Source organism: Stegostoma tigrinum, chromosome 44, assembly GCF_030684315.1.
Source record: "Stegostoma tigrinum isolate sSteTig4 chromosome 44, sSteTig4.hap1, whole genome shotgun sequence".
In the NCBI taxonomy this organism is placed as follows: domain Eukaryota; kingdom Metazoa; phylum Chordata; class Chondrichthyes; order Orectolobiformes; family Stegostomatidae; genus Stegostoma; species Stegostoma tigrinum.
In genome coordinates, this window is record NC_081397.1 from 2,975,233 (window position 1) to 2,994,883 (window position 19,651).

At 43.4% G+C, this 19,651-nt stretch overlaps 1 protein-coding gene and 1 pseudogene across 4 annotated transcripts; both read left to right on the top strand.

The window, feature by feature from the left end:
- LOC132206921 (uncharacterized) overlaps window positions 1–19,651 on the top strand; it is a 1,098,881-nt pseudogene that overhangs the window by 360,678 nt on the left and 718,552 nt on the right.
- Window positions 250–19,379, top strand: LOC132206923 (late histone H2B.L4-like). 4 transcript variants are annotated; one of them, XM_059642021.1, is made up of 4 exons: window positions 250–264; window positions 1,054–1,135; window positions 7,547–7,596; window positions 17,339–19,379. In XM_059642021.1, exons 2-4 carry the CDS (start codon window positions 1,083–1,085, stop codon window positions 17,728–17,730), a joined length of 495 nt encoding a protein of 164 aa, XP_059498004.1. In that variant the 5' UTR covers window positions 250–264; window positions 1,054–1,082; the 3' UTR covers window positions 17,731–19,379. The 4 variants fall into 4 exon arrangements, 3 of the variants coding, with proteins under 3 accessions (XP_059498004.1, XP_059498003.1, XP_059498005.1); XR_009443218.1 differs by lacking the exon at window positions 250–264 and having other exon boundaries at window positions 999–1,135; window positions 17,339–18,510; window positions 18,790–19,379; XM_059642020.1 differs by lacking the exon at window positions 250–264 and having other exon boundaries at window positions 999–1,135.

Below are 19,651 nucleotides of genomic sequence, written 5' to 3' on the forward strand. Positions count from 1 at the left end.
GGGTGTAAAGTGAATTGGGGAAATGATCAATTGATTTCTGACACTGGGAATTATTTGGAAAAGTAGCGCATGCGCGATGTCCCCCCCAAAGAAGTGCATTTGGCTTTTTAGAGGAGCGCATGCGTGAGGCCCTCCCCCTGCGCTGCCATTGAGGGGCATTTACTCAGTGAGTGGAAGAGGTTTGTTTGAAACAGACCGCAATGGAGAGACCAGCGCCCAGGGAAGCGAGGGAGCAGCAGGCTCCTTCCGGCAGCGCATCGAGATGTGAGTCTGGGACACAGAGGGGGGCTCCGAGACCGGCATTGATTCGGGCTCAGTTCAGGGAGAACCGGGGGCTATTGGTAAGAGGCCGAGCGGGGCAGGAACTGGTCCCGGAACTTGGGGAGAGAGAGCGGCCTCGGGGCGGGGAGAGAGAGGCCTTTCTCGGGCTGTGTGTGGGCCTGCTGAGGGAGACACAGCGGCAAGAAGCTGCTGGGGGTCAGTCTTGTGGTTTTCAAATCCCCAACCACTCATGGAAATTCATTGTTTGGCTTCTGTTTCATGCTGTTTGTTGACATTGTGCAGTCAAAGTCGAAACACAGACAAGACTGGAAATAATAAGAACCCTGTAAAGGACATGGATTGAGTCACTATATTCTACAGTTAGTGCATTGGGATTTGGTAAAATGAACTGCGCAGACATTGCAGTGGCTCTGGTTAGCACCTCACGTGGAGCTGTACAGTTATCGTTACATTTCTAGATTTTACTCAATTGCTATCGAAGCAGATATATTTTTTTTAAAAATCCTTAGACAAGGCGCAGCTGAAAGTTAAAATGGAATCAGACCTGCATTTGAATTGATGACTTTAAAGAAAAGGTAGATGTCTCATGACACTGTCATCATCTCTCAGGTTCTTTTGAAATGACAGACTTTTGGAGCACTGTTCTTCAGAAGAAGTTAAAGAACAGAAACATCCCAATAATTATAAACTGAGTATTACAGTAATCTTTTTGACATTGTAAAACTTAATTGATGTTGATTTACAGGAGTAAACACTTCTGTCTTCCCCCAGGAAAACACTTGCAGGAACAAGACAATGTTATGTGTGCTTGGTACGAAGCCAAGGATGACCAGCCCCTTCGAACAACCAACAGGTATGTTACCATGTCCAAGCAGAGAACATCCTTTCCCCAGGCACAGAGCAAAGTGAGTCAGAGATACAATCAACTCAATTTCTGGTGACATGCGTGCAAGCCAACAGTCAGACACAACCAACAAAATAAAAATAGTTTTTTCCCCTTCCTCTGTTTTCTCAACACACCACCCTGTTTCAAAAAAAGATCATTTGTAGCCTATTGGCATTTACGGCATTTTTGAAAGTGAATAGACTGAATTTTCATCTGAAATAGACACAAAAGAACGGCAGTAAATCTACATTTAGGGTAAGCATATTTTCAAATTTACTGTCAAGGTGAAGAAATAGTTCATGCTGTTACATAGTTCAACCAAACATATAGCAGATAATGAGAACAGATATGGAAGAAAACATTGACGTTATCATCAGTAACTGAGCAGGACAGCATTCATCTTTTGTCAAACAGATGTCCCAGGCACAGCCAGAACAGTTAGTTAATGTGCCTTCCAAATGCACATCCTGTCCCAAAGCCTGACGTAGAATGCCAGCAGAGTGTATGCAACACACTTTCTGGCACACACTCACTCCACTGAGTTGTAAATATATACACTATCCCCATCACACGTGTCACACCATCTAACAGCCATGAAGATCATGTATATTGCAAACCTCACAGTGTAACAATGAAGATGATTTCCACTCACGGATTTCAGGTCAGAGAGCTAGCCTTTCATGATAAGCGACAAATAGAAAAGAATGTGAGCTAAACACTTCAATCCTCGTGTGGACATGCACTCATGTGTTCCTAATGTGACTATCACTCATTCACTGTATTTGGGGAAAAAAGGATAAATTTTGTGGAGTTCAGTTCCAGCAAATGCGAGGTGATGCATTTTGAAAGATCCACTTCAAGAGCGAACTATGTGGTAAATGGAAAAGCCCTGGCAAAAATTGATGCTCAGAGAGATCTGGGTGTTCAGGTGCACTGCACCCTGAAGGTGCAACGCGGGTCGATAGAGTGGTCAAGAAGACATACTGCATTCTTTCCTTCATCAGATGGGTCATTTAGTGCAAGAGTTGGCAGGTCATGTTACAGTTTTATACGGCTTTGGTTTGAACACATTTGCAATATTGTTTTCAGTTCAGGTCACCACATTACCAAAAGGATGTTGATGCTTTGGAGAAGGTGCAGAGGAGGTTAACCAGGATGTTGCCTGGTATGGAGGGTTCTAGCTATGAAGAGAGTTTGAGTAGATTAGGATTATTTACATTAGAAAGATGGAGGTTGAGGGGAGACTTGATTGAGGCCTACACCGTCATGAGATGAATTGACGGGTTGGATAGCAAGAAGCTTTTTCCAAGAGTGTGGAACTCTATGACTACGTGTCATGATTTCAAGGTGAGGGGGCAAAAGTTTAAGGATGATATGCATGGAAAATTCTTTACACAGAAGGCTTTGGGTGCCTGGAATGTGTTGCCAGCGGAGGTGGTAGAGGAGTGCATTATAGTGTCCCTTAATATCTATGTAGACAGATAGGTGACTGGACAGGGAGCAGAGGGACACACATCCTTGGAAAATAGGTGACAGGTTTAGATAGAGGATATGGATCAGCACAGGCTTGGAGGGCCAAAGAGCCTGTTCCCCTCAGCTGAAATTTTTTTTTAGTTCTTTGACACACTGAATTCCCAAGAAGTAGTCCAAGAAATATATCGAACAAGAGATTAATTTCACCTCCTTGTGTGTCACCATCTCATCGACTTAGAGAGATAATTAAAGTATCATTTCCTTTTGTACAAACTGGAGAAATTGCATGTCAGGATAAGTTTCAAATTGAAATTGACATTGACATTGCATTTCTTTGCATAAAACTACAAACTGAATAGTGAAAACCATCTGATACACTTCTACTGAATATAAACTTTGCTATTAAATAGACCAGAAGGAAATCAAGTAGTGACCTGAAATGATACAGAGAATAAACCTACATTCAAGCAGATAACCTAGATTTTTGACTGTACAATTAAGAATGTCTCATACAGTGAGCTTGCAACAACAAATGAACATTAAACTCTATATGTGTCCAGAGCAGAGACAGAGCAAGCCGATATAAGACAGAAAACCTACCCTAGAAATTATCCAGGGAGAGAATGATAAATGCATTCACAAACCAGATAGCATCAGGCATAGCCTAATAACTCATCTCTCAGATTTACAGGACAGGATCTGACAGGGCCAAATGGGTAAAAACACTTGCACAGCCAGAGAGAAGAAACTGACAGGCACGTATTGATAACGGCGCACTCATATTCACATATCAGAAAATGACAGGGACAGAAAGATAATTACACACACATTCAGACTACAAAAACTGGCAGGTACAGGCTGATAAATACATGCACACATGACAGGAAAGCAAAAGCATAAGCATATGTAGATTGATAACTACATTTGCATATTCACAGACAAATTTGACAGGGACATATTTGTAACACTTTCACATTCACGAAAGAGCAATTGATGGATATAGGTTGATAACGAAACTCACATATTTCACAGCAGAAACTGAGAGGGACAGTTTGATGATTACGCTCATATCTTCACATGACAGCTACCAACAAGGACGAATCGATGATTACCACTCACACACATATATTCATAGACGTCTGCAGCACAGCAAACAGTCCTTTCTCTCACTGAATCTGCACTGTTTAGAAACAACCAGCCGACAATTCTACATCAATTCAGCCAGTATTCAAATTCCATGAATGTGCCATGTTGGCAGAGGAAGTATCATCCTCATTTTTATCAGTTGTCAATTTCTTCACCAAGCATGATCAGATTTTTTTTATTCTATATTAAGCAAGAGGACTTTATAATCAGAGACCTTTTGTTTTCAAAATAGCTTAAATTTTGTTCAAATAGCTCTGTGTTCCTCTTGACAATCCACCTGAATTTCTACTTGAAACACAAGAAAGCTTCATGCCGTTTTTTTTCAAACAAGCAATATCACAATATAACTTTCCTCACTTTTATTTTGCAAAGATTGTTCAACAGTGTTTATTCTTCAGTAAATTCAGTTTGATGGTTCCAGTTGTGCCCACTGAATGACAGAAAACAAAAGTTCAACACCGAGCATGTTAATGTCCGTGCCATAAAACAAATTCGAAGTAAGAAAACTAATTTTCTTTCCTGCAAAAGCAACATTGTGGTCAGTCAGCCGCAATGCAGTTGATTTGTTCATTGCACTTCCTCTTTGGCAATAACATACTAAATTAACATCTTTACTTTAGCAGCATTCCAAGACTTGTGTCACTATGCAATGTTGAATAATATTAATCTCATCCTGAAAATATCCTTTGATATCACCACAGCGGTTAGACTCTGCAATGTATCCTTGGCAAAGGTCCATTGCTTCTCTGTCCTCAACTCTGAAGAAAAGCACAGACTCATTTCAGTTGCAATGCCTTGCATTTTCACTTGCTTATAAATGCTGGAGGCACAAACAACTGAAGAACACAGGCTGTTTCACATTTGCGAAAGAAGAGATGAACCAAAAACTCTGTCCTCTGCCATGGTGGTAATTGGCTCTCCACTTTACAAGAAATACTTAATCTGCTCAGTAACGCAATACAGGAAGATAGAAATAGGATCAATTGAGTGTATCTGTCTGTCTTGTTTCATAACAGCAGCTCTTGTGCCAATGCACAGTAGGTACAGAATAACTTAGAAAGCGTGGAGATGCTGCCAGGTTAGTAGATACCCAGGCAAAAACAAAAGAAAATGCCATTTCTCTTAAATATCACATGGGTGGGAGAGCTCCCCTTTCATTACGCATTAATAGGATAGGGTAAGAGCGAAGGACTTCAATCCCAGTATGTGAATACTTACCTTGAGGATTATGCCAAGCTGATACCTCATACTTAAAGTAAATTCGTAATGTTCACTACATCAGAAAATACTGAATCGATTGCATGATCAATGATGAATTCTAATGAAATAGCTCAAGAAGTAAATTGAAATCCAGATTAAATATGCCTCCAAATATCACACGATGTCTTAGATTTGGACATGTAACTAGTGCATCAATTTCCTTTGTTGAAACTGAAGGAAATATATAGTAGGCGAAGTTTAAAATGAAATAAACGTTACAATTACCAAAGGTCTGTTTCCCAGATGTACTTTGACAATATTGCTGCACTCTCATATTCACAAAGCAGAAACCGATCAGAAGAAACTCACAATGACACTCCCAAGCCGCGTGAGGCATAAAATGGTATAACAAGGCACTTATATTCACAGAGTAGAATCTGATAGGGGGAAATAACAATTATATTTCCATATTTAAATCACAGAAACTGATTGGAAAAGGTTTACAACTGCACTTCAATATTCACACTGCAGGTAATGACAGGGACAGGTTGATAACAATGTCCGTATATGCACATAGCTGGGAATGATAGGTAGAAATAGATAACTGTATTCTCATATTCACGGAGAGGAAAGCATTACAAATTCATAACTACATTTTTATATTCACATCACAAAAACTGATAGTTGCAGATGAATAACTACATTCTCAGGTTCCCAGAGCAGACGTGGACAGATACAGATGGAAATTTGCACTCAAATATTCACGTTGCATGTTCACACATCATTATCAACAGATTAATTACAAAACTCACATCTGTATAACACAAATAGACACTGATTGCTGTGTGAAGGTGCAATTGTATTTTTCAATCAGTCCCTGTCAGTTTTCACAATGTGGATGTGTGATTTTAGTTATCAATCAATACCTGTCAGTGAATGCCACGTGAATGTGTGAGGATAGTGTAATGCACGTTAACTACATGGATTTTAGTAAGACATTTGATAAAGTACCATGCAGCAGATGAATCAGAAATGGAAAGGCTTTTGGGATACGGAGCAATGTGCTAAATTGGAAGCAAAGTTTGCTTAGCAACAGGAATCAAATGGTCAATGGCTGCCCTTGTAAACCGAAAGCTGTTTCAAGTGGTGTTTCTCACAGCTCAGTTGGGACTTATGCTGTTTGTTTTATATGATAACAACTTGGACTTGAACATGGGGATACAATTGGGAAATTTTCAGCCAGCACAAAAATTTAACAGTGCACTGGTAGTGCAGAGGATAGCTGTCAGCTCCAAAATGATATAGAAGTTTTGGTGGAAGGGGCAGATGAGTGGCAAATGGAGTTCAACTCTGATAAATGTGAGGTAATGCATTTCAGGAGGTGCAAGGACACAAAATAGGAATACATGAGGTGGTGTGGAAATAGTACATAAAGTGAGTGGTTTGGTGTGCAAGTGAAATGGAGTATGAAAATAGCAGTACAGGTGGATAAGATTGTGAAATGAGGTATATAGAATGTTGTCCTTTTTTGGCAGAGGTATACAACACAAAAGTCGGGCTATAACGATGAAATTATGTAAGACACTGGTGAGGCTGGAACTGATGTATTGTGCGCCGCGATGGTCACCACATTACAGGAAAACGTTATTGCTCTGGATATATTGCAGAGAAGATTTACTGGAATGTTGCCAGGGCTGGAGAGTTATAGCTATGAGGATTGATTGTCGAGGTTGGACCTATATTATTTTGAACAGTGAAAGCTGGGAGTGCCATGATTGAGGCAATTGGGATGGGCAGAGATAGAGTCGACAGGGGGAATCTGTTTCCCTTGGCATTGAGTTTAAAAACCATTGGGTGCAGATTAAGTGAAGTGGCAGGACGATGAGAGATGATGGGAGGAAAACCATTTTTATGAGAGGGTGCTTATCTCAAATACGTTTCCTGAGTTGCTGATAGCAGAGATTCTCAACTCTTGTCAGAACATACCTGGACCTCCACATTAAGTCTGCAAGCTGCAGTGCTATGGGATGTATGCAAGAAGATCGGATTTTATGATGGCCATTTTGGGGTGTTTGGGTCAGCATGGATATAATGAGCCAAATGGCCACCTTCTGTGCTGTATAATTCAAATTGATCAATAATTCCTGATCATTCTGTCCCTGTCAGCCTCTGCTGTACAATACATGAATAATTACCAAAGACCTAGAGGGACACATTGATAACTACGCTCACACATTCACCAAGGAGCAACTGACATGAATAGATCCATAACTAAACTCACATCCACTGACAAGCTTCCACTGGGTGGTTCCAGTCATGGAGCTGTCCAGGTATCATTTACTTTCAGGAGCTCATTCAAATGGTGTTGAAGTTTTTAGAAATGATCAGACAAGGAGCAGCTCAGGGCAAGATTGGATCAAGACCCATAGTTATGTTAGAATTCCTAGTAATATTAATATATCCAAATGATTATTAACTAAATGTTGTGTTGATCAGTTAAACATTGTCAAACCCAATTGATGTTGCTTTACACGAACTATCTCTTCTGTCTTCCCACAGAAAAAAACACTTGAAGGACCAAGACAAAGTAAGATTTCTTCAGTGCAGAGGCAAGTGTGAGCAGATCCTTCTGATAAACAGCAGGGATGTTCCCACTGTCAGAGCAGAGAACATCCTTTCCACAGTCACAGAGCAGATTGAGTCAGACACACAGTGAGGTTAATTTCCAACAGATATGTTCAAATTTTTCCAACAGGAGAACAATGTTGGAGAAATTGAACTTTATTTTTCTTATCTCTCCATTCCACATACACAGTTCCAACAAATTTCAGCATTCATCATCCATTGACGTTTACACCATTTTTGAAGATGGATAAACTGAAATTATACACTCAGTATCTGAATGAAAGCTACGTAAAATTACTCGACTAGCAATTATCACATAATGAATCACACCTCCACTAAGAATATTACTGGCTGCTGACAATTAAGCCACTTTTACAAGTAGAAAATGACCAGTATGGATTGATGCCTAACCTCACTCATTTGTGTTGCAAATGCATACAAAAGAGAAAGGATGACGAGACTCACATATTGACATTGCAGAAACCGACAGCTAAAGATTAATAAAGATATTCACACATTCACATCATAGAAACTGGGATACACAGGTTAGTAAACAACACTCACATTCACATAGCAAACTGACAGCAACTGAACGATAACTACTTTCACATATCCACACAGCAGAAACTGGCAGCTACATATTGATGACAACTCCCAATTTCACAGACCATAAAGTGACAGGTACAGTTTTATAACTGCATACCCACAGATTTAAAAAATACCGACGGGTACAGTTTGATAACTATACTCAAATATTCACAAAGTGGATTCCCACAGGTACATATTGATAACTTTACTTGCAAATTATGAGGGACTGATAGGTACAGGTTGCTCTACATGCACATATCCATACAGAAGAAATTGATAGGAACTGATTCACGATCACTTTAGAGATAGCAAGAGCTGCAGATTCTGGAGTCAGCCTTCCCAGTTTCACAAAGCATTAGCTGACAGATACAGTTTGGTAACTACTCTCATATTCACAGAGTGGAAGCTGACAGGCTGTTATTGATAACTGCACTCACATGGTCACCAAGCAGAAACTCAGAGATTGATAACAGTGACATTCAAATTACAGAAACTGGCGGCTACACAATGATAGCTGCTGTCACACTTGCATTGCATGAACCGTTGGGGTCAGATTAATAACTATGCTGTTGTTGAATTGCTCGACAAGCTTGTTGCTTGTTTAGAGACATTTTGTCACCATCTACATAATACCTTCAGTGCACCTCTGGTGATGCGTTGCTGTTGTGTCCTGCTGGCTGTTCATGTGCTGCAGTTTGCTGGGGTGGCTGACATCACTTCTGGATTTGTTTCTCAGTGGTTGGTGTATGGGATCCTGCTCTACGCATTTGTTAATGGCATTCCAGTTTGAAAGTCAGGCCTCCAGGAATTCTCGTGCATGTCTTTGGTTGGCTTTTCCTCAGATGACTAAGTTGTCCCAGTCTAATTGGTGTCCCTCTTTGTCCATGCGTATTGAGATGAGTGATAGTTGGCCATGTCTCTTGGTAGCTAGTTTGTGTTTATGAATCATGATGGCTAGTTTCCTACCAGTTTGGCCTTTGTACTGCTTTTGGCATCTGTGCACGATATCGTGCAAATAACGTTGGTTCTGTCAGTTGTGGTTGTTGGTTTGGGGCAATATGCTGCTCATTTCTGATATGTTTTTCATGTTTGGTCAGGTGACTAGTGTCTCTGGACGTGCTGTGTTATCCATTTGTCGTCTGTTGTGCAGGTGTCGAAGGACAATGCTTTTCAGGTAACCTTCGTTTCTATAGTCACTGTATCGTGTTCTTCCTCAGCTTTATGCAGCTCTGGATGCTGCAGTGTGTTGTGGCTCACTTGAACCGTGTTTTGGTGCAGCTCCATTAAGTAGATATTGGGATGATTGCAGTTGTAGTTGAGTATCTGATCAGAATGTATTAAAACATGTAATAACTGCACTCTCAGGCTCTACTAACTGAAATTGACGGAGAGCGATTGATAACTAAACACTCACATAGCAAAACAGTGTCATGGACAGACTGATAATTTCAGACACATATTCACTGAGTAGAAACTGACTGACAGAGAATGACATCTATACTCAGGTACCCGGATAGCAGAAACTGACAGGAACAGGTTGATGTTAACACGGACATGTACATTATACCTACACTCCCTCATTCCAATTGCATGAACTGAGTGGTACAGATTGATTCCTGCACACTCACATTCACACAACAGAAAGTGGCAGAGACAGATATATAACTGCATTCATTCACACGGCACAAACTGTGAGGACGAGGTTGTCAACTACGCTCTCACGTTTACAGAGCAGAAACTGACAGGTACAAAGTAAATCTGCACTCATACGTCCACAAATCAGAAACTGAAAGGCCCATATAGATACCCACGTTCTCTGTTTCACACAGCATAAACGGACAAAATAAAAACCGAAAGAACTGCGGATGCTCCCCCCGCAGCGGTCTGCAATGCCCTCAACCGTGTCTTCCACATTTCCCGCGCCTCATTCCTCACACCCTGCCCCCGCAATAACCGCCAAAACAGAACCCCCTTCGTCCTCACATCCCACCCTACCAACCTCTGGATACAATGCATCATCCTCCGACACTTGTGCCATCTACAATTCAACCCCACCACCAAAGACATTTTTACTACCCCACCCTTGTCTGCTTTCAGATGAGACCACTCTCTCCACAACTCCCTTGTCCGCTCCACACTCCCCTCCAACCCCAGCACACCCGGCACCTTCCCCTGCAACCGCAGGAAGTGCTACACTTGCCCTCAAACCTCCTCCCTAACCCCAATCCTAGGCCCCAAGATGACTTTCCACATCAAGCAGATGTTCCCCTGCACATCCGCCAATGTGGTATACTGTATCGGCTGTACCCGGTGTGGTTTTCTCTACATTGGCAAAACCAAGCGGAGCCTTTGCAACCGCTTTGCAGAACAGCTCCGCTCGGTTCGCCATAAACAACTACACCTCCCAGTCGCGAATCATTTCAACTCACCCTCCCATTCCTTAGACAACATGGGCATCCTGCAGTATCATAATGATCCCACCAGTAGGTTGCAGGAACAGCAACTCATATTCCGCTTGGGAACCCTGCAGCCTCGTGGTATCGATGTGGATTTCACCAGCTTCAAAATCTCCCTTCCCCCCACTGCATCCCAAACCAGCCCAGCTCATCCCCGCCTGCCTAACCTGTTCTTCCCCTCACCTATCCTGTCTTCCCACCTCAAGCCACACCTCCATTTCCTACCTCCTAACCTCAGCCTGCCCCCTTGACCTGTCCATCCTCCCCAGACTGACCTGTCCCCTCCCTCCCTCCCCACCCATACTCTCCTTTCCACCTATCTTCTCCTCTGTCCATCTTCAGTCCACCTCCCCCTCACTCCCTATTTATTTCAAAATCCTCTCCCCCTCCCCCTTTTTCTGATGAAGGGTCTTGGCCCAAAACGCCAGCTATTATGCTCCTAAGATGCTGCTTGGCCTACTGTGTTCATCCAGCCCCACACCTTGTTATCTGCGGAAGCTGTAAATCAGGAACAAAAACAAAGTTGCTGGAAAAGCTCAGCAGGTCCAGCAGCATCTGTGAGGGAGAAAACAGAGTTAACATTTCACGTCCGGTGTACAGATCGATAACTAAACTCACATATTCACATTGAGGAATCTTTGAGCTAGAGACTGATAATCACAGTCATACATTCACAGAACAGGAACACACAGGCATGGACTGATAACTAACTTCATGTATTAACATAGCAGAAACTGACTCGCATTGATTGGTAACTGCATTCACGTTATCTTGTCAGCTGCAACAAACAGGTACGGATAGATAACTACACTCATACATTCGCACCGTAAATACTGACAATGACAAACAGCTTCAATCCCACCTATTGCACAGCAGAGACTGTCAAGAACAGATTGATAACAAAGTGTGGAGCTGGACGAACACAGCAGGCCAAGCAGCTCCTGAGACGCTGCTTGGCCTGCTGTGTTCATCCAGCTCCACACTTTGTTACCTTGGATTCTCCAGCATCTGCAGTTCCCGTTATCACAGGAACAGATTGATAACTGCACTCAAATATTGACACATCAGACGCTGGCAGGCACGGTTTAATATCCAAACTCTCATATTCACATACCAGAAAATGGCAGGTATAAATTGACGACCACACTCACATACACACAGTCGCAGAAACTGACAGTGAAAGAACTGATAACAGCATTCAGATGTTGACATCACAGAGCCTGGCAGAAACAGAGTGATAAATATACTCTCACATTCTTATAACAGAAACTGCCATGGATAGACTGAAAATTTATTCATCAAGTGGAACCTGACAGATACAGAGTGATGTGATAATTGGAACTGCAGATGCTGGAGAACGCAAGACAACAAAGTGTGGAGCTGGATGAACACAGCAGGCCAAGTAGCATCTCAGGAGCACAAAAGCTGACGTTTCAGGCCGAGACCCTTCATCAGAGACGGGGATGGGGAGAGGGAACTGGAATAAATAGGGAGAGAGGGGGAGGCGGACCAAAGATGGAGAGAAAACAAGATAGGTAGAGAGGAGCGGACAGGTAGGGAGGTAGGGAGGGGATAGGTCAGTCCAGGGAAGATGGACAAGTCAAGGAGGCGGGATGAGGTGGTAGGTAGGAAATGGAGGTGCAGCTTGAGGTGGGAGGAAGGGATGGGTGAGAGGAAGAACAGGTTAGGGAAGCAGAGACAGGCTGGGCTGATTTTGGGATGCAGTGGGGGAGGGAAAGAACTTGGCTGGTTTTGGGATGCAGTAGGGGGACCCCAGAGGATCCCCTGCATCCTCACATACCACCCCACCTACCTCTGGATACAACATATCATCCTCCGACTCTTCCGCCATCTACAATCCGACCCCACCACCCAAGCCATTTTTCCATCCCCACCCTTGTCTGTTTCTGGAGAGACCACAGGAAGTGCCACACTTGCCCAACACACCTCCCTCACCCCCATCCCTGGCCCCAGGATGACCTTCCATATCAAACAGATGTTCACCTGCACATCTGCCAATGTGGTATATTGTATCCATTGCACCCAGTGTGGCTTGCTCTACATTGGAGAAACCAAGCTGAGGCTTGGGGCCCGTTTTACAGAACACCTCCGCTCGATTCGCAACAAACAACTGCACCTCCCAGTCGCGAAACATTTCAGCTCCCCCTCCCATTCCTCAGATGACATGTTCATCATGGGCCTCCTGCATTGCCACAATGATGCCATTCGAAGATTGCAGGAACAGCAACTCATATTCCACTTGGGAACCCTGCAGCCCAATGGTATCAACGTGGACTTCACAAGCTTCAAAATCTCCCCTTCCCCTACTGCATCCCAAAACCAGCCCAGTTCTTCCCCTCCCACCACTGCATCACAAAACCAGCCGAACCTGTCTCTGCTTACTTAACCTGTTTTTCCTTTCACCAATCCCTTCCTCCCACCTCAAGCCGCACCTCCATTTCCAACCAACCACCTCATCCCGCCTCCTTGTCCTGTCAATCTCCCTGGACTGACCTATCCCCTCCCTACTTTCCCACTTATACTCTCCTCTCTACCTATCTTCTTTTCTCTCCATCTCCGGTCTGCCTCCCCCCCTCCCTATTTATTCCAGTTCCCTCTCCCCATCCCCCTCTCTGATGAAGAGCCTAGGCCCGAAACATCAGCTTTTGTGCTCCTGAGATACAGTGATAACTGCTGCCAAACATTCGCAGAGCACGTATGAAAATAAACAGATTGATAACTAAACACCCATTTTTACAAGAAAGAAGACTGATGGGGAAAAATTAGTACATCTTCTCATAATATCACACAGAAAAGACTGATATGGACAGAATGATAACTACAATTACACATTCATGCAACAGAATCTTTCAAGAATGTACTGATCATTGTACAAACAAACTCACTTAGGAGAAACTGACAGTCACAGATTTAAAACCACACTCTTTTTCACAAACTGAAAACTGGCAGGTCCAGTGTGACAACTGAACTCAAATAGTCACAGAACAAAGTCTGCCAGGTACAGTGTGATAACTACATTCTCACATCTGCCTAACAGAAACTAAACTCGCATATTGACAGAGCAGAAATTGGCATGTGCAGACTAATGCCTGCACTCTTATATTGATACCACCGAATGAATATGTAGGCAGGAGTAACAACACTCATGCATTTTCTTGGAGAAACTGTCAGGCATGGATTGAGAACTGCACCCACACATTCACAGAGCACAGATTGAAAGGTACAGACTAATGATGTCACACTTTTGGACAACAGAAATGACAGAGGTCGATGACCTGAAATATCAAACGTCATTGAAGATCTGGTCAGGAAAGGGAAGAAGACAGACATTGGGTATAAACTGACAGGCTCAAGTGAATCCCTGGATAACTATAAAAAGTGGAGAAGCACACAAGAGGGAAATCAGAAGAGCAAAAAGATGTCATGAAATGGATCTGGCAGAAAAGGTTACAGATAATCCCCAGAGGCTCCATAGTTATAATAAGAGTAAAAGGTTGGCTGGGGAGAGGAGGACCCCTTAAAGAGTAGGATGCTGGTCCATGTGTGGAGCCACAGCAGAAGGGGAGGATTTTTGATGAATATTTCTCCTCAGTGTTTGCTGAAATGAGATTAATTCCCTACAGTGTGGAAACAGGCCCCTCGGCTCAACAAATCAACAACACCCCTTCAAGCTTCCCACCCAGACCGATAACCCACACACCCCTGAACACTACGGGCAATTTAACATATCCGATCCACCTAACCTGCACATCTTTGGGCTGTGGGATGAAACCGAAGCACCCGGAGGAAACCCACGCAGACACTGGGAGAATGTGTAAACTCCACATAGACAGCCGCCCGAGGCTGGAATTGAATCTGGGTCCCTGGTGCTGTGAGGCTGCAGTGCGAACCACTGAGCCACTGTGCCACTCTATAATCCCTATAAGAAATAAGGGAAGGAAATAGAGATATTTTGGACTGCATATGTATGAACAGAAAGGGTGTCTTTGCAGCCTGAGATCATATTAAGGTGGATGAATTTCTGAGTTCTGATCGTGTCCATCTCGGATTTTGTGGGAAGCCAGGAAAGAAATTGCAGAGGCCCTTCCTTTGCAGAGATTTCAGCTTCATTTTTAGCCACTGGCGAGGTTCCAGAAGACTGAAGGGTGGCTAAAGTTGTTACATTGTTTATGAAAGGGAGGAAAGACAAGCCAGTGAGCCTCACACCAGCAGTAAGCAAGTTATTGGAAAGGATGCTGAGTGACAGGATCAGTGAACATTTGGATAGTCAAGGTATAATTACGGATAGTCGGCATGGATTTGTGTGCAGAAAGGCACGTGTGACAAATCTTTGAGTTTTTCAAAGAAGTAACCAAGTGAATAGATGAGGGGAGGGCAGTGGATGTAGTCTGTATGGACTTTAGTAAGGCTTTTGACAAGGTCCTGCACGCAGACTAGTAATGAAGGTTAGGTTGCAAGGGATCCAGGGAGAGCTAGCTAATTTGATTCAAAAATGGCTCAATGGTAGAAAGCAGAGTGTGATGGTTGAAGCTTGTTTCTTGGACTGGAGGCCTGTGACTCGTGGTGTGCCACAGGGGTTTGTGCTGTGACCTTTGTTGGGCACCTCGGTGTCTCAGTGGCTAGCACCGGGGATCCGGGTTCAATTCCATCCTCAGGCGATTATCTGTGTGAAGCTTGCACGTTCTCTCCGTGTCTGCATGATGTTCCTCCAGGTGCTCCGGTTTCCTCCCACAGTTCAAAGATGTGCAGGCTAGGTGGGTTGGCTATGGGAATTTTCCTGTAGTGTTCAGTGATGTGTTGGTTGGGTGAGTTATAGCAGGATGGATCTGGTTGGGATGCTCGGAGTGTCAGCATGGACTTGTTGGGCCAAAGGGCCTATTTCCACACAGTAGGGATTCGATGATTGTGTGATAAGTGGCCTTGATGTGAATGTACAAGGCATGATTCGTATGTTTTCCAATAATACAAAATTAAGATGTAGTTTTGAAAGTGAGGAAGGTTTATCAAGAAAACAGAGGGATTTAAGAAGGACCTTGCGGAGTGGTGCACATGTGGAATCAGCTGCCAGAGAAAGCTGTTGAGGCAGGTGCAATTGCAGCATTAAAAAAAGGGGTAGGTTTTAGAGGGATATGGACCAAATGTGGGCAATTGGAATTAGCTGAGAGGGCACCATGATCAGCATTGACCAGTTTGGGCTGAAGGGCCTTTGTCCATGCTGCATGACTGCCTGACCTCAGACTACAACAGGACCTTGAACGAGAGGACCAATGGGCTATGGAGTGGCAGCTGTGGTTTAATCTTGACAAATGTGAGGTGCTACATTTTGTAACAGAAAATCGGGGCAAGACTTGCACACTTCATGGTCAATTCTCGGGAAGTGTTGCCAAACTAAGTGGCCATGGAATGCAGGCTCATCGCGTCTTGAAAGTGGAATTCCAGGGAGACAGGGCAGTGAAGAAGGTGTTTGATACAATTGCCTTTATTGGTCAGGGCATTCAGTGTATATTGAGGATTGGGAGGTGATGTTGTGACTGTACAGAAGATTGGTTAGACTACTTTTGAAATACTGCATTCAGTTCTGGTGCCCCCTTGCAATAGGGAAGGTGTTGTTAAACTTGAAAGAGTCAGAAACATGTTTAAAAGGATGTTGCCACAGTTGGAAAGTTTGAGTTTCAGGGAGAGACTGAATAGACAGGGCTTATTGTGGCTTGTTTTGCAGCTTGTTTTCCATGGAGTGTCAGAGGCTGGGTGGTGACTGTATAGAAGATATAAAATTAAGAGGGGCATGGATAGCATGAATAATCACGTTCTTATGCACAAGGGATCGGAGTCCAAAACTAGAGGGCATGGGTTTTGGATGAGAAAATCACGATGTGAAAGGAACTTAAGGTGGGCAATGTTTGCTCACAGAGTGTGGTGTGGAATTGCAGTGAACTGCCAGAGGAAGTGGTGGAGTTGAGTATAGTGACAACATTTAAATGACATCTGGGCGGGTGTATGAATAGGAAGGGCTTAGAGTGATGTGGGCCAAATGCTGGCAAATAGGACTAGATTAATTTAGGATATCTGGTTGCCATGGATGAGGTGAACCCACGACTGTTGTATATCTTTATGACAGTATGACAGGAACAGACTGTGAGAGAGTAATAACCATCCACACTGCGTGAAAAGCGTCAGATGGATAACTGCACTCCCATTTTCATATCGCAGAGACTGACAGATATTCGACAACTATCCCTCATTAAACATCAATCTCTGAACACAATACTGCTTATAGTGTAATGCAGAAACTACAGAGAGTGATGAAACAAAATAATATGTTATACATGAAAGGTTGCTTTGAGCAGATAAATACATTGTCGCAATTAAAAACTCTCAGGGACTGTGTTCACAATATCAATAAATGACAATAACGAGTTAAATGTAGAGTGATCCGGGTACAAAATTTCGGCTTGTGTTTCACTTTTCGTTGCATATCCTGACAGATCCCCGATGTATCCCACACTAACCAATCACAGAAAAGCTAATCACATCCTCTGAGATTCTTGTAAACTGTCCAATCATGAACAAGACCTCCCCCATCCCTCATTAGCATTGCTGACGCCAGCAGCCTATAAAAAGCGAGCTCCGCGCCCACTTTCCCTTATTCTGTGTCTGACAGTGACCGTCGTTATGGCAGATGAGAAGAAATCGCAGGCAACTTCCAAGAAAGGCGCGAAGAAAATCATCAAGAAGGCGCCGGGGAAAAGCGGCAAGAAAAGGAGCCGACGCAGGAAAGAAAGTTACTCCATCTATATCTACAAAGTGATGAAGCAGGTTCACCCCGACACCGGCATCTCCTCCAGGGCCATGAGCATCATGAACTCGTTCGTCAACGATATTTTCGAGCGTATCGCAGGGGAGGCTTCCCGCCTGGCCCATTACAACAAGCGCAGCACCATCAGCTCCCGGGAGATCCAGACCGCCGTGCGGCTGCTGCTGCCCGGGGAGCTGGCCAAGCACGCCGTGTCGGAGGGTACAAAGGCGGTGACCAAGTACACCAGCTCCAAGTGAGACACCTCACTGCTGAAAGAACACACAAAAATCCAAAACCCAACGGCTCTTTTAAGAGCCACCCACAATTGCACTGAGACAGCTGAACCGTTTCAACTTGGATAGTCGATGCTGGAAAATCTGAGACAACAAGGTGTGGGGCTGGGTGAACACAGCAAGCCGAGCAGCGTCAGAGGAGCAGGAATGTTTACATGTCGGGGCGAGACCCTTCTTAAGAAATTAGGTTTTAACTTTATGGTTTATTCTGGGTCTGTATAATTCATGTCCCTAAGCTTTGTGTTTCGTTTTCAATAAACTTTGTTAAAAAAAATTCGTGTGATCCCTCACCCTCTGCCTTTTATTCTCGGTTGCGTAGTTCCCTGCCTGTTTCGAGAGCATACTTTTCGTCCCGGAGCCATTTTTTCTGGACCTTCTATGTTTTCCAGTTACTCTTTAACCCTTGATCAGCGCAAAAGCTACAGTGCCCCGTGTAGTATGAAACACGAGTTTCAACCGGAATGAAAAGTAACTGTTCTAGTCCCACGAATAGATTTTAAAATTTACTTGTCCTTTTCTTTCATTAACTTTTCAAAGCGCCACTGAGACTTCGTCTGATGTTTGCAGAGCACTGCAAATGAGGCTCTCAGCTGTCGATAAGGGGCTTTCAAACTGAACTGAGATAAAACCAGATTAACTGCTGGATTGCCATATCAAGTGTGAAACTGGTTGAAGTCTGATCAAGGACAACAGGGACGGCACTTTAAACTAAAGTTTCACCGCTCTCTCCGGCAAGAAGGTTATGTGAGTTTTTCCTAAATATTTCAGGGTCCACTTGCAATATGTAAAATGAATTAAATTCGATGAAAAATTAAATTATTCATTCCTCTTTGTAAAACGTCTTTTTCCTATTTCGGACATGTTGGAGGGTTTTGTCCCTGTGGGTAATGAGCCCTAAATTTCTCCCGTGGGAACGAAAGCAAATGACCCCGAATTTGAGACCCACGAAGAGTAGTATCGTGCGATTTCTGTTTTGTTTCAATTCCCAAATCTCTACGTGAAGTTCTCGGAATTTATTTTCAGAATGCAGGATGTGGGGCTTGCCGTTCTCGAGAAGAGGCTTTCAAAATGAACCGAGATTAACAGGGAAGTCTGATCTAGCGCAATAATTACAAAATTTCCCGAAGCCGGAGTTCCTCAGAGTGAGAACGAGAGGTTATGTCAAGGATCAATTTGTAATCTGAAAGGAAATTAAATCGTAACCATTCACGTAAAGCGTCTTCCTCGTATTGCCCATGTTGGCGGGCTTTTCAAATCGGAAAGAAAACGGTGGATGATTTGGCGCCGGTATTTTCCTACGGTTTCCACGCAGAGGAATTTTGTTTTATTTTCAAATCTCCCCGCTGGTTCTATCCAGTTTTGCAGAAAGCTATAAATGAGGCTTTCTGCTGTCGGTGTGAACATTTCAAAGTGAACCGAGATGAAAGCAGAACAGCTGCCGGACTGGCATCGCAAAAGTAGAAATATTGTTGATCTCGTGCAGTAGGGAGCGCGATTGTAAAATGTTGTTTAAAGCAGTAATGCGCTCAACGGGAAAGAAATTGTTGTGTGATCCTGTTATCATTATATCCATTATCAGCATTATATGCTGATCTGAAATCAAATAAATCTGTGCAGAGACTTACTTCGAGCGGGCTCCTTTTTCTGCCATCTGCTCATTCTTAAGTATAAAAAAAATCAGAAACACATCGATTCACTGAGGCCTGTGAATCAGAGAGAGATTGTGTGAAGTATACAGGCGTATTCTAACAGTAAATTATCTGAAATATGAACGCATTCTTCTTTGTAAAACTTCTTCCAGTTTTGTACATATTGGCGGGCTTTCCGAGTTTGAAAGAAAGCGGTTGATGATTTGGCGCCGGGACGTTCCCGCCTCCTCCCCGGG

Excerpts from the sequence above, each read along its gene's own strand:
- LOC132206923 (XM_059642020.1), top strand. The coding sequence starts at position 1,014 with ATGTTGATTTACAGGAGTAAACACTTCTGTCTTCCCCCAGGAAAACAC. Across the intron at positions 1,136-7,546 it reads CCCCTTCGAACAACCAACAG|AAAAAAACACTTGAAGGACC; the intron begins GTATGTTACCAT and ends GTCTTCCCACAG. Across the intron at positions 7,597-17,338 it reads AAGATTTCTTCAGTGCAGAG|TGACCGTCGTTATGGCAGAT; the intron begins GCAAGTGTGAGC and ends TGTGTCTGACAG.